Consider the following 14,733-nt stretch of genomic DNA (forward strand, 5'->3'; position numbering starts at 1 on the left):
CAGAACCAGGCATACGAGGGTTGGAACTATCAGTTCTACCTCCTGATCTCCTGTGTGAGGGAAGAGAAACTGGAGATTGAATTTGTAAGAAATTAATAAACAGATATTTCAATTAAACAGTCAGGAGACCAGAAGGGGGAGCTCTCACACTGACACAATAACCAAGTTTAACAAGAAAGACTTCTTTCCTGGCAAGGATTCAAGTCAATGAAAAGCCAGGAACTCTCTTTATTTTATTTTATTTTTTTGTTACTATAGCCCTCCCAGCTTACTTTCCTTCTCTATAAGAGTGTTCTTCCCTAGCCATGCAAGAAATTGCACATGGCTTGCTATGGTTGCAGACTCCAAATGGCAATTCTCTGTTGATGCCAAACAAACCCATATTTGATGGAGAAATATCTGGCAGCCTATTTGTTTAGGTCAACAAGTTCAATTACCAATTGGCCAATGACTTTAATTAATCATGCCAATGTAATGAAGCCTTCATAAAAACCCCAAAGAAGAGGGTTTGGAGAGTTTCTGGGTTGGTGAACACAATAGAGATTTGGGGAGAGTGGCATGCTTGGAAAGGACATGGAAACTCTGTGCCCCTTTTCCATACCTTGACTTTCTGTGTCTCTTCCATCTGGCTGTTCCTGAGTTATATCCTGTTTTCATTAACTAGTAATCTAGTGACTATATGGGTTTCCTAGGTTCTGTGAGCTGCTCTAGAAAATTAATTAAATCCAAGGGGAGTAGGTCATGGGAATTTCTGATTTACAGTTGGTTAGAAGTAGAGTTAACAACTTGGACCTAGGCTTGGCATCTTGAGTTGGTGAGGTTGTTAGAATCTCCAATTTGCAGCCTGTCACTCAGGGCACAGGTAGCAGCTTGAGTTTGCATTTGGTATCTGATGTGGACTGAAGTCTTGTGGGTGCTCTCGGTCGCTACCCCTGACCTTGGGCGAGGGGTAGCTCCTCACGGCCACGCTTCTGCGCGGTCCGTCGCAGCCGGCGCGCTTCTGCACGGTCCGTCGCAGCCAGAAGCGGCGGCCGAGAGGAGCTTCCCCACGTCCAAGGTCAGGGGCGGCGGCCGAGAGGAGCTTCCCCACATCCGAGGTCAGGGGCGGCGGCCGAGAGGAGCTACCCCACCTAGGAGGGCAGGGGCAGTGGCCGAGAAGAGCTACCACACGCCCGAGGGCAGGGGCGGTGGCTGAGAGGAGCAACCCCACCTCCAAGGAGCGGCTGCTGTGGGGCGCAGGAGGGCTGAGAGGAGCTACTCCACATTCAAGGTCAGGAGGGGCAGCCATGAGAAGATACCCCTCGTCCAAGGTAAGGAGCAGCAGCTGCGCTTTGCTGGAGCAGCTGTGAAGAGATACCCCACTTCCGAGGTAAGAGAAACCCAAGTAAGATGGTAGGTGTTGCGAGAAGGCATCAGAGGGCAGACACACTAAAACCATAATCACAGAAAACTAGCCAATCTGATCACAGGACCACAGTCTTGTCTAACTCAATGAAACTAAGCCATGCCGTGTGGGGCCACCCAAGATGGTAGGGTCATGGTGGAGAGGTCTGACAGAATGTGGTCCACTGGAGAAGGGAATGGCAAACCACTTCAGTATTCTTGCCTTGAGAACCCCATGAACAGTATGAGAAGGCAAAATGATAGGATACTGAAAGAGGAACTCCCCAGGTCGGTAGGTGCCCAATATGCTACTGGAGATCAGTGGAGAAATAACTCCAGAAAGAATGAAGGGATGGAGCCAAAGCAAAAACAACACCCAGTTGTGGATGGGACTGGTGATAGAAGCAAGGTCCAATGCTGTAAAGAGCAATATTGCATAGGAACCTGGAATGTTAGGTCCATGAATCAAGGCAAATTGGAAGTGGTCAAACAGGAGATGGCAAGAGTGAATGTTGACATTCTAGGAATCAGTGAACTAAAATGGACAGGAATGGGTGAATTTAACTCAGATGACCATTATATCTACTACTGTGGGCAGGAATCCCTTAGAAGAAATGGAGTAGCCATCATGGTCAACAAGAGAGTCTGAAATGCAGTACTTGGATGCAATCTCAAAAATGACAGAATGATCTCTGTTCGTTTCCAAGGCAAACCATTCAATATCACGGTAATCCAAGCCTATGCCCCAACCAGTAACACTGAAGAAGCTGAAGTTGAATGGTTCTATGAAGACCTACAAGACCTTTTAGAACTAACACCCCAAAAAGATGTCCTTTTCATTATAGGGGACTGGAATACAAAAGTAGGAAGTCAAGAAACACCTGGAGTAACAGGCAAATTTGGCCTTGGAGTACAGAATGAAGCAGGGCAAAGGCTAATAGAGTTTTGCCAAGAGAACGCACTGGTCATAGCAAACACCCTCTTCCAACAACACCAAGAGAAGACTCTACACATGGACATCACCAGGTGGTCAACACCGAAATCAGACTGATTATATTCTTTGCAGCCAAAGATGGAGAAGCTCTATACAGTCAGCAAAAAAAGACCAGGAGCTGACTGTGGCTCAGATCATGAACTCCTGATTGCCAAATTCAGACTTAAATCGAAGAAAGTAGGGAAAACCACTAGATCATTCAGGTATGACCTAAATCAAATCCCTTATGAATATACAGTGGAAGTGAGAAATAGATTTAAGGGACTAGATCTGATAGACAGAGAGCCTGATGAACTATGGACGGAGGTTTGTGACATTGTACAGGAGACAGGGATCAAGACCATCCCCAAGGAAAAGAAATGCAAAAAGGCAAAATGGTTGTCTGAGGAGGCCTTACAAATAGCTGTGAAACAAAGAGAAGCAAAAAGCAAAGAAAAAAAAGGAAAGATATTCCCATTTTAATGCACAGTTCCAAAAAATAGCCAGGAGAGATAAGAAAGCATTCCTCAGCGATCAGTGCAAAGAAATAGAGGAAAACAACAGAATGGGAAAGACTAGAGGTCTCTTCAAGAAAATTAGAGATATCAAGGGAACATTTCATGCAAAGATGGATTCGATAAAGGACAGAAATGGTATGGACCTAACAGAAGCAGAAGATATTAAGAAGAGGTGGCAAGAATACACAGAAGAACTGTACAAAAAAGATCTTCATGACCCAGATAATCACAATGGTGTGATCACTCACCTAGAGCCAGACATCCTGGAATGTGAAGTCAAGTGGGCCTTAGAAAGTATCACTACGAACAAAGCTAGTGGAGGTGATGGAATTCCAGTTGAGCTATTTCAAATCCTGAAAGATGATGCTGTGAAAGTGCTGCACTCAATATGTTAGCAAATTTGGAAAACTCAGCAGTGGCCACAGGACTGGAAAAGGTCAGTTTTCATTCCAATCCCTAAGAAAGGCAATCCCAAAGAATGCTCAAACTACCACACAATTGCACTCATCTCACACGCTAGTAAAGTAATGCTCAAAATTCTCCAAGCCAGGCTTCAGCAATACGTGAACCGTGAACTTCCAGATGTTCAAGCTGGTTTTAGAAAAGGCAGAGGAACCAGAGATCAAATTGCCAATATTTGCTGGATCATCGAAAAAGCAAGAGAGTTCCAGAAAAACATCTATTTCTGCTTTATTGACTACGCCAAAGCCTTCGACTGTGTGGATCACAATAAACTGTGGAAAATTCTGAAAGAGATGGGAATACCAGACCACCTGACCTGCCTCTTGAGAAACCTATATGCAGGTCAGGAAGCAACAGTTAGAACTGGACATGGAACAACAGACTGGTTCCAAATAGGAAAAGGAGTATGTCAAGGCTGTACATTGTCACCCTGCTTATTTAACTTATATGCAGAGTACATCATGAGAAACGCTGGGCTGGATGAAGCACAAGCTGGAATCAAGATTGCTGGGAGAAATATCAATAATCTCAGATATGCAGATGACACCACCCTTATGGCAGAAAGTGAAAAAGAACTAAAGAGCCTCTTGATGAAAGTGAAAGAGGAGAGTGAAAAAGTTGGCTTAAAGCTCAACATTCAGAAAACTAAGATCATGGCATCAGGTCCCATCACTTCATGGCAAATAGATGGGGAAACAGTGGAAACAGTGACAGATTATTTTTTGGGCTCCAAAATCACTGCAGATGGTGACTGCAGCCATGAAATTAAAAGATGCTTACTCCTTGGAAGGAAAGTTATGACCAACCTAGATAGCATATTAAAAAGCAGAGACATTACTTTGCCAACAAAGGTCCATCTAGTCAAGGCTATGGTTTTTCCAGTAGTCATGTATGGGTGTGAGAGTTGGACTATAAAGAAAGCTGAGCACCAAAGAATTAATGCTTTTGAACTGTGGTGTTGGAGAAGACTCTTGAGAGTCCCTTGGACTGCAAGGAGATCCAACCAGTCCATCCTAAAGGAGATCAGTCCTGGGTGTTCATGCTGGAAGGACTGATGCTGAAGCTGAAACTCCAATACTTTGGCCACCTCATGCGAAGAGTTGACTCATTGGAAAAGACCCTGATGCTGGGAGGGATTGGGGGCAGGAGGAGAAGGGGACAACAGAGGATGAGATGGCTGAATGGCATCACCAACTCGATGGGCATGAGTTTGAGTAAACTCCGGGAGTTGGCGATGGACAGGGGGGCCTGGTGTGCTGCAATTCATGGGGTTGCAAAGAATCAGACACGACTGAGCGACTGAACTAAACTGAAGTGAAGTCTTGTGGGACTGAGCACTTTACCTGCGGAACCTGATGCTATCTCCAGGTAGATAGTGTCACAACTGAGTTGAATTGGAGGACACCAAGCTGGTGTCCTGAGCATTGTTTGGTGGTGTGGAGGCAAATTTTTTCCTCCACACATTGGCATTGGGCCCAGCAACCTATTAGAAAGACTAGGTTGAGGTACAACAACAATATATCCTACCAAAAAGCTACTGTGCTAACATCAGCTTCAAATGAGAGATAAATGTCTTCAATGTGTTAGAGCTAGAAAGGCTAAACTCTCAAGATTAACTAGTCACATCTTATAGATGAGGAAACTGAGGACTGAGAGGTAATATGTCATATCAGTGATGACAGAGCCAGGTATGGGACCCTCTGGTGTCTTAAGCTCCCACCTCCACCTTGCACACATACCTGCAGTCCAGTGTTTTTCTACTAAATCATACTGTTTCTCTAGACTATCCTATTGGCCACTTATGGTTCTTTAAAAATGCAGCTGTTTAATGAGAAATAAGGTATCAAACTTATCCAGAATATAAATCTACGTTGAAGTTAAAATACAAGGTCACAGGACAGTTAAATCAGTGTACATATAGACTGACCCAGTCTGGGCACTGCTATTGGGGCCTAAGCAACTGAAAGGTTTTTCTCTATTTGATCCATCATTAATTTTGCTCAATTCATATGGGAGTGTAGTTAAACTAAGAGATTGATATTGTGGTTAACACATTAGTTATTAATTTGAAAGTTTTAAAGACCGTCATGCAAGTTATAAGGCCTTCCCTGGTAGCTCAGCTGGTAAAAAATCTGCCTGCAATGCAGGAGACCCAGTTTGATTCCTGGGTTGGGAAGATCCCCTGGAGAAGGGAATGGCAACCCACTCCAGTGTTCTGGCCTGGAGAATTCCATGGACTGTATAGTCCATGGGGTTGCAAAGAGTTGGACACGACTGAGCGACTTTCACTTTGCAAGTTATTAAAGATGAAGTAGTTATGATCTGTGGATGGAGGTTGTCCATCTCCCATCATTGCCTGGTAATGACTTTACCTAGTCCATATTCTATGGAGTCTGGATGATCATCATCTCCATCTTGGCTGACCTTCTGGAGATGTTGCAGATAGGCATCAGTATGGAAGGTGGCCATCTCCTCCATGGAGGCCACTTTGGGCTTAACTATCCTAATAATAACAGAGAACAAAGAGAGGTGAGTGAGTCAGATCCAGATTATGCCAAAACCTGGAAGCAGGAGCCAAAACTTCCAGCTTCTGGTTCCAGGGGGCTGAAGCAATAAACATGTTCCTCCACTGGACTACAGTCTTCATTTTCTCACATCCACTGCATTAAATAGGGATGACAGGATAGATATGTCCCTTAAGTTTAAAGGTAGTTAAAAAAAAGTAATTATATTAAAATTAAATAATCAGGTATCACACAAACTTTGCTTTGTGAGTTACAACTTTCATGACAAACCAGTAGGAAGAAATATTTTCACTTGAATCAGTTTTCCTAATTGGGCAAATACAATTCTTTCAACTAAAATTATACTTCAGTAGACAGCTGAATTGTCATGAATTTTGAATTTGGAGTCAGAGAACTGGGTTCCCATCATGATTACCAGCTCCATAACCTCAGATAAGATGGCCATTCTGTTTTTCAGTTTCCTCATCTGTAAAGTGGGGGTATCTTAAGGAACTTATGTGAAGATTAAATGATAACATACATGAAAATGCTTTGTGGATAACTCTCATTATTAATAGAAAAGGATAAAAAATAGGCAACCAAAAACATAGAAATTTCTGTATCTGGTCACTCATATCTGCCTCTGAGAGGAAGGAGAAAACAGGCTGACTAGACTTCACTCAGAAGCTCTCAACCAACTGTTCACAAGAAGCGAAAAATAGGAGTAATGGAGAGAATACAGTGCACTAACCTAACAAAAAGGACTTAGCCACCTCTAACTTCTAGCCGCCTAGTCCCTATATCCTCTTCCTGACTCTCCTACTGCCACTACTGCTCTCTAGGCTTTGCCACTCAAAGGGTGGTCTATGGACCAGCAGCAGCAGCATCTGGGAGCTTGTTAGAAATGCAGAATTTCAGCCTCCCATCAGACTTATTGAATCAGAATTTGTACTTTAGTGCTTGCTTCAGCAGCACATATACTAAAATTTGAAAGACATAGAGAAGATTAGCATTGTCCCTGCACAATGATGACACTCAAATTTCTGAAGCATTCTATATTTTTCAGTTGGAAGTTTTGGATTAGCAGATGCAAAGTATTATACATACTCTTCCCAGGTGGCTCAGTGAGTGATAAAGAATTTGTCTGCCAATGCAGGAGCACAGAAAATGAGGGTTTGATCCCTAGGTTGGGAAAAATCCCCTGGAGGAGGAAATGGCAACCCACTCCAGTGTTCTTGCCTGGAGAATCCCATGGACAGAGGAGCCTGGTGGGCTACTGTCCATGGGGTCACAAAGAGCCAGACATGACTGAGCAACTAAGCACAGCATATATATATACATACACACACACACACACACACATATATATCTGAATCACTTTGCTGTACATCAGAAACTAACACAACATTGTAAATCAACTATACTTCAATAAAATAGAATTTAAAAAATAATGTGTATTTTAACAAGGTGATTCCTATGCACATTCAAGTTGAAAATGCATGACCTAAGACAGAGGGAGGCAGTAGTGGGTTTTTTTGTTGCTGAAAGGAAACATGCCCATGAGTCTTTTATGAATTAATATGGTTATGTAGGCTACTACCATTATCAAGCAGTCTCAGCCTTAAAAATTAAATACATATAGCCAAGATCCAAGGAGTCTTGCTTCTTCTTCAAGAATACATATCCACACCCTTAGAGGTGACAAGTCTGTTTAATAAAATAAAAATTTATGGTTTCTTGTACCATGTTTCCCAGCCCTAATTGCTCCCTCTTCTAATATTCTTCCTTTTGTGTGTGGTAGTCACTTGGTCATGTCCGACTCTTTGTGACCCCATGGACTGTGGCCCACCAGGCTCCCTCCGTCCTTGGAATTCTCCAGGCAAGAATACTGGAGTGGCTTGCCATTTCCTTTTCCAGGGGATCTTCCCAACCCAGGGATTAAACCTGGGTCTTTTTTTTTCTATTGCACTGCAGGCAGATTCTCTACCACCTGAGCCACCAGGGAAGTCCCCACTCTTCCTCTTAACAAATCCTTACTAAAAGCCTCCCTACTTAACAAGAAAGACAGTTTTATTTTTATTTGATTTCTTGCCTGTCTTAAATTAATTTTTAAATGCTAAATAGTTTAATGAAAGGCAAGTAGTTTCTCTATTTACCAAACATATAGGCTAAAAAATGGTTGAAAAACATTCATAAAGAAGATACTCAATAAATGATTTTGTTAATAAGGATAAAATTTACACTACCATTTGGGAGATAAACGAAGCCTATCACACTAGCCAGCATAGACAGATGCTCACCTAATTGGCCAGGGAATGTCAGAAACACCCCTACAAGTGTCAGAGTTATATTTACTCTTATAATGACAAACAGCAAGTTGGTTTTTTTTTTTTTTAAAGAAGCACTTAGCTCTGTGCTGAATTCTGGCCTTCATTCCAGGAATTTCCTTTGGTTTTGACTGTCTCTAGGTTCATTATTTAAGTTTGGTGGTGGTAATGGTGTGCCTAAAATTCTTAAATTGAATCCATACTCTCAGATCTGGCTTAGGGAAAAAAAAAAGCAAGCAAACCAGACCATCTCCCAGCTGAAGGTATTTTTTATCTGATAGGTTTTAGTACCCATATGTTCTAACCCCCAAACCTCCACAAAATACCTATCCCTAGGATATTTCCCTCCCAGCAATAAAGACCTATTTCTTAACTGCTTTAAGCACTTTTTTTGAGTTTTCTTAATTCTTCAAGAGCTTTTATTAGGCTACAGGCCGATTACCAACACTGTGTATTACACACACAAAAAAAGAGAAAACTTTAAAAAAAAGTAACATTCTCTCACTAATTAGCCCCACCGGTGAAGCAGGACATTAAGGCTATGAACACCTGGGTTCAGGGTCCTGTTCAAAACACAACTTACCTCATTTGCTTATGCAGTGCATATGCTTCAATCAAGGAATGTACCATACTGGCCTAAAAACATCAGCAAAAAAGGGGGATAAAGACAGAAATGGTCTCTTACAAGTTTTAATTCAGAGAAATCCCATCAACTTAATCATATTGAACAAAGAAACTAACTTTTAACTCCCCTCCCTTCTTTTTATTTAACAGTTTACAAAGCACTTTAGACAATACAGATACATAGTATTTAAATCACTAAGGCGAAAGCTACCAGGTCTTACGGAGGTGATGGAACACTTTTCTCCCTCCGCTTCTTCTCCTCTTTGGGGATCCCTGGCAGTAGAGACACCATCCCCTCCAAGCGATCACCTCCCCCCCACCTCCATCCCACCCCCACCCGTCCGTTGGACGCCCAGCTGCGCTCTCCGGAAACTCTTAAAGGGAACACTTCCTCCATCACCTGGTACAACTGTTCAAATTTCTGTTGAAGATTTCCCCTAGCCCTGTGTCCTCTTCGCTTCCTAATGCCCTCACGTTCACTGGCCCCCCACCCCCAAAACTCAAATCACTAAGGCGAAAGCTATCAGGCCTTATGGAGGTGATGGAACACTTCTCCCTTAGTTTCTTATCCACTTTGGGGATCCCTGACAGTAGAGACCCCATCCCCTCCGTGCGATCCCCTCCCCCGCACCTCCATCCCACCCCCACCTGTCCGTTGGACGCCCAGCTGCGTTTTTAGGAAACTCTCTAAAGGAACACTTCCTCCATCACCTGGTACAGCTGTTCAAATTTATGCTGAAGATTTTCCCCAGCCCTGTGTCCTCTTCGCTTCCTAATGCCCTCTCGTCCACCGGCCCCTTACCCCACCCCCAAAACTTACGGTGATCACCCCAATCTTTCTTACCCGTTTGGGGACTTTGGCCAGGGAGTCGCACATGCTAACATACTCGGGACTGTAGATGTAAACTGGGGGCAGCGACTGCCCACCGTCCGCCGGTTCCTCCGACTCCTCCATCTTCCACTTACAGCCGTTTCGGAGCCACCGTCTGGATCCGGCTTTTTTCGGACTCAGCTTGGGCTCGGGTTCCTGCTCCAACGAACGGCCGCAGCGGTGTTCCTTGGTCAACATTCCCTCCTAGTCTCGAGATCGCCAGTGACACTGGTCTCGCTCCCCATCCAATTGGAGGAATGCATGGGCCTCTTCAGGCCAGAACCCCTTCATTTAGTGACTACAGTTCAAAAACGGGAGGTCGGGAGAAATAAAAGCCCAAATAGCTGCCAACTAGGGCCGATATTTTATGGTACAATTTAGCACAGTCAAAATTAACCATCCTTGTTGCCCTACGGGGCCATTTGAGATGAGGTCAAACCAGCTTCCGAGCATGATGGGAGATGTAGTTTCGAGGGACTTGAGTAGCGGAAGAGCGGGGGCTAATTAGTAAAATAGCCGCGAATTTGAGATTTAGTACTTAAAAAAAAAAAAAAAAAAAACGAAAAAGAAAGAAAACCTCAAAACAGTCTCAACGCTTTATGAATTGCCTCAATCTGCGAATACACCGACATTAATATCTAAAGACGGACACAATGTGGCCACTAAGAGCCCAGGACCACCCAACTGCCTCAGACGGACTTTTTTTGTTGCGGTATTAATTAACGGTACCAACGGTTTAAAAAAATTACATAGAAAATTCTGTGCGAACTTGGTTTACTGCTTTTCATTATTATCTGTCCGTGTCCATGTAAAAGTTAACAATCCCAATAATTTACTCTGGCAAAGCTGGTACTACTTTTTCAAGAGGCTGCCTGGTATTCTGTAAATTGCTTGGTAGATTCCAATCAAGCAATAACGTCAAATCACTCTTTGAAAATTGATGTGGAGTAAGATACTCTCGATGATGTTGGAAAATGTAGCTCCTCTTCCTTTCTTCCTTTTTTCTTTGCAGCTATACAAGGGTTAGGGAAATATTTTATGTTTAATGTGAGGGTTCATAAAAATTACTTTATGCTGAAGCAGTTTTAGAATTACCACCAGTATTTCCAGGTTCCTGGGGGTTCCTATTTGATGGAAACTAGCCAATGTCCAAGTCCCCAACTCTCATATCAACATGAACTGACTTTACTAACACCTCTCAGACAATCCAATATCCTTACCTTCTTTAAGGATATTAAACATTTATCAAGTATTGTGATATGCACTTGGATATATTATCTCATTTCATCCTTGCAACAGTCCTATAAAAGAGGTTGTAATACATCCATTTTACAAATGTAGTTTAGAGAGAGAAAATAATTTAAAATTTATACACTTCCAAGTAACTATTCAAAGTCACACACTTTCAAGCAGAAAAGCAGGAAATCTGGATTTTTTTTTCTCCTGCTATGTATTCTTTAGCTAGAATGTAAGCTCTCATGCTTCTTTTGTATCTTCCCATAGAAACTACTTCAAAGTTCTGCAATCATTCTATCATTCATCAAACTTTATCTGACATCAACTAAGTGTACAGTATAGCTGAGGATTCAACCCTCAAGATGAATTACAATCTGATCTCTTGTCTCAGGGATTTGCATTTTTGTAGAGATGAGACAGATACACAAGAAACCATAAGCAGTGCAGAGTCAGATAATGAATGTAGGATGCTTAGGTTATTTAATTAATAAGCATTAAGTACTCAAAAATTGGTGCTTAGTAAATGGCAAACTAGGGTTCTTACTCAGTGGCATCTGAGAGGGTCCTAGCGAATAGATGGGATTTTACTTGGTGAAGAAGAGAGCCAGGGGAGGGGCAGGATGACTAGAATCAACAGCATATGCAAAAGCAAAAAGGAAAACATTTCTAGGTTAGTTTAGCTGAAGGGGCTGGCTCATGAAGTGTTTTGAATACCAGGCTAAAGAAAATAAACTTCACCCTGTGGGAAATAGGGAGACATTTAAACAGAAAACTTAAAATGAAAGATTGCTATAACAGTAGTATGTAGGGAATATTAGATATTGATTAGATATCCTACAGGCAGTGGGAGTGCTGCAATGGTTCAGATAACAAGTAACAATGATTTATGTTTTGTTTTGCTTTTTGTTTGTTTGGCTGTACCATGTGACATGTGGGCTTTCTTTCCTGACCAGGGCTGAAACCTGTGCCCCCTGCAGTGGAAGGGTGGAGTCCTAACCACTGGACTTCCAGGGAATTCCTAAGTAATGATAATTTAAACTTGGGAAGGGTTAATGGAAACAGAGAGAAAGAAATAATGCATAGGGTAGGTTCAACAGGACTTCCTTACTACTATTATTTGGATATTGGTGTGAGAAGGAGATGGAGGAGAGTCACTGAAAATTCTTAAAAGTCTGTATGAAGAGAACGTCAGTAGTATCAATATAAGGAACAGGGAAATTAGGAGGAAGAACTTAGATGGGAGGGCAGGTGCTTAACCCATTTTATTTTCCCTCATAGATAAGAGATAGCTAAAGTCATAATAGTGGCTGAGATAGCCAAGGGAACATGGATTTCTCCAGTATCTAATTGTCATATCATCTATCAATGTCTAAATGTCATATCTAAGTTAACATTTTCAAACCACACTCCCGATTTTCCTATCCAAGTCTTTGCCACCCCTTCCTCATCTTTCATAGCTCAGTAAAGATACCAACATCTATCCAGTTGCCTAAGCCAGAAACCTTGGAGTTATTTGTATTCCCTCCTTTTCTCTCACTCCTAAATCCAGTCTATCAATATCCATTGGCTTTACCTTCAAGACACATCCTAAATATATCCACTTCTCTCCTCTGCACTGCTACCATGCCAGTCCTGGCATTGTCATCTCTCACTTGGACTTCCTGCAATATCTAACTGGTTTTGACTTCCACTCTTGTTGACTTCCAATCTATTCTTTGTCTGGATGAGCTTCATAAAACATGCAAATCAGATTATGTTACTTTTTGAAACCTGCCCCACACCATGATGAAAATCTTTGAGTTAAGAAGAAGAGAATAATTTGGGAAATGCCTGTTTTGGGGAGTTAGGAGAGAAAGATGACAAAAAGGAGGCAAAAAAGGAACAGTTGAGTGAGAACTAGTACAGTTTTACAGAAATCAAGGGATGAGAGAGTTACAAGAAGGGAGACGTAGTAACAATGTCATGTATCACAAAAGGATTAAAAAAAAAACAACCCTTTTTGCCATTAGGGTTTCACTGGTGCTCTATGAAAAATACACAAGGTAGGGAAGGAAGCCAGATAGCAAGGGGTTAATGAGTGAAGCCAATGCGGTCAAGTGTAGCTTCCTTTTAGAAGAATTTTGATTGTGAAAGGAAGGAATTAGTATTTCAACCCAGGGAGATATCAGAGCCTAGTATATTTTTTTAGGGTAAGAGAGAAATGCACATGTCTACACAGAGAAAGGAGTCTATGGGACTAAAAGGTGAGGTCATGACAGGTTGGCAGTACAAGAAGGAAATAGAACTTATCTAGTGCTTTTATGGGTAGGAAGTGGAAGGATGATGGCAGAATACAGACTGGCTAAGTGAGAATCTAAAATCTGGACTCTGTTTGAGGTGAAAATGGATTGTTCCATGAGTTCTTTTTTTTTTTTCATTTATTTTTATTAGTTGGAGGCTAATCACTTTACAATACCGCATGTGTTCTTAAAGTTCTAGCAATAGGTAGCTGAACACTTCAACAAGGAAACAGTATTGGAAACAGTATCTAAACTGGAAACAGTATCCTTGTTTGGCATACAATGTTGCAAAATAGAAAAATGATAAATTGTTGCTTGGGGATCTGAAACTGGTAGCAAATTTCTGCCGCAAATCCCACAGGGAGGTTGCACCCTTATTCATGATTAGGATAGAGCACAAATCATGCCACAGATACCAACCTCAACTTTCCACATGCCTAATACTTCTATGATCCTTAACTCAAGAAGAAAACCTTTCCTAAAGTACCAGATTTGCAGTCAGAGGATTTGAAGTCAGAGGAAATAGATTGAATCTTGGCTCCACAGTTAACTTAGTGTGGTGACCCTGGATAAGTTCCTTGACCCCCTTTCCTTAGGCATTTTTGCTAAAGGTAGTTTTTGAACTAGCAAGGTCATGATAGTCTGTGCTGCTTCTTTTGATGATCTACTCTGCTTTTACTTGCTGGCAGAAGCAGGGAGAAGGGAAAGCAAATACATTAAGAAGTCACTACCCCTCTGGCCAACCTCTTTGTGCATTTTATGATGTGCCCACTGATGCCTCAAATGTACTGAACCAAATGACCCTAGTTTTCACACCATTTCCTCATGTCTTTTTCTTGGAAAGGGTCATTGTTGAGAATGTGAATTCTAGAGTCAGACTGGCTTAGATCCCAGTTCTACCACTTCCTGGCTGCTTGATCTTCAACAACTTGCTTATAATGCTCAGTGCCTCAGTTCCATCATATGTAAGATGGGGATGACAACAATTTCTATCTTACGTGGTAATTATGAAGACAGAATAAGATGGTTCATGCCAGTAGAGATGCAGACATAGAGAACAGACTTCGTGGACACAGTGGGGAAGGAGAGGGTGGGATGAACTGAGAGAGTAGCATTGAAACATATACATTACCATATGTAAAATAGATAGCTAGTGGGAAGTTGCTGTATAACACAGGGAGCTCAACCTGGTATTCTGTGACAACCTAGAGGGGTGGGATAGGGGGGTGGGAAGGAGGTTCAAGTGGGAGGAGATAGATGTATAATTATGGTGGATTCATGTGGTTGTACAGCAGAAACCAATACAAAATTGTAAAGCAATTGCTCTCCAATTAAAAAAAAGACAGTCCATGCCAAGTGCCTGTGTAAAGTGTCTGGCATTTGGTAAGTACTCAAATATTGATTATTATTTGCTTTAAGAGCTATTATGCCAAATATTTCTTAATTTGGGGGAAGTCTCCACCCCACTGTTATCTTTACCCACATACCACTACTGCATGAGTACTATCGCTAGTTTGAGAACAGGTCTTTGGCTTTTAGGCCTAGCCTTAAGAGAA

The 14,733-nt window shown here is 42.0% G+C and overlaps 1 protein-coding gene and 1 non-coding gene across 4 annotated transcripts in view; one reads left to right on the forward strand and one right to left on the reverse strand.

Annotated features, from left to right (window-relative positions):
- Nucleotides 1–10,083, reverse strand: part of HDAC8 (histone deacetylase 8) — a 254,626-nt gene extending 244,543 nt beyond the window's left edge. The window contains exons 1-3 of one of the 3 annotated variants that reach the window (XM_070464553.1): nt 9,636–10,083; nt 8,751–8,803; nt 5,709–5,839 (exon numbers count right to left, since the gene is read on the reverse strand). In XM_070464553.1, coding sequence (XP_070320654.1) covers nt 5,709–5,839; nt 8,751–8,803; nt 9,636–9,860 — 409 coding nt within the window. In that variant the 5' untranslated portion in view covers nt 9,861–10,083. Of the gene's footprint in view, nt 1–5,708; nt 5,840–8,750; nt 8,804–9,002; nt 9,023–9,635 lie in introns of those variants that run through there. The other 2 variants (XM_020871683.2, XM_070464554.1) reach the window with 2 other exon arrangements.
- LOC139034139 (U6 spliceosomal RNA) lies at nt 6,797–6,903 on the forward strand. Its single transcript, XR_011486582.1, has one exon. It is a non-coding gene; the product is annotated as a U6 spliceosomal RNA (small nuclear RNA).
- Nucleotides 10,084–14,733: the final 4,650 nt, after the last annotated feature.

The sequence above is a fragment of the Odocoileus virginianus genome, unplaced genomic scaffold, assembly GCF_023699985.2.
Source record: "Odocoileus virginianus isolate 20LAN1187 ecotype Illinois unplaced genomic scaffold, Ovbor_1.2 Unplaced_Contig_28, whole genome shotgun sequence".
In the NCBI taxonomy this organism is placed as follows: Eukaryota; Metazoa; Chordata; class Mammalia; order Artiodactyla; family Cervidae; genus Odocoileus; species Odocoileus virginianus.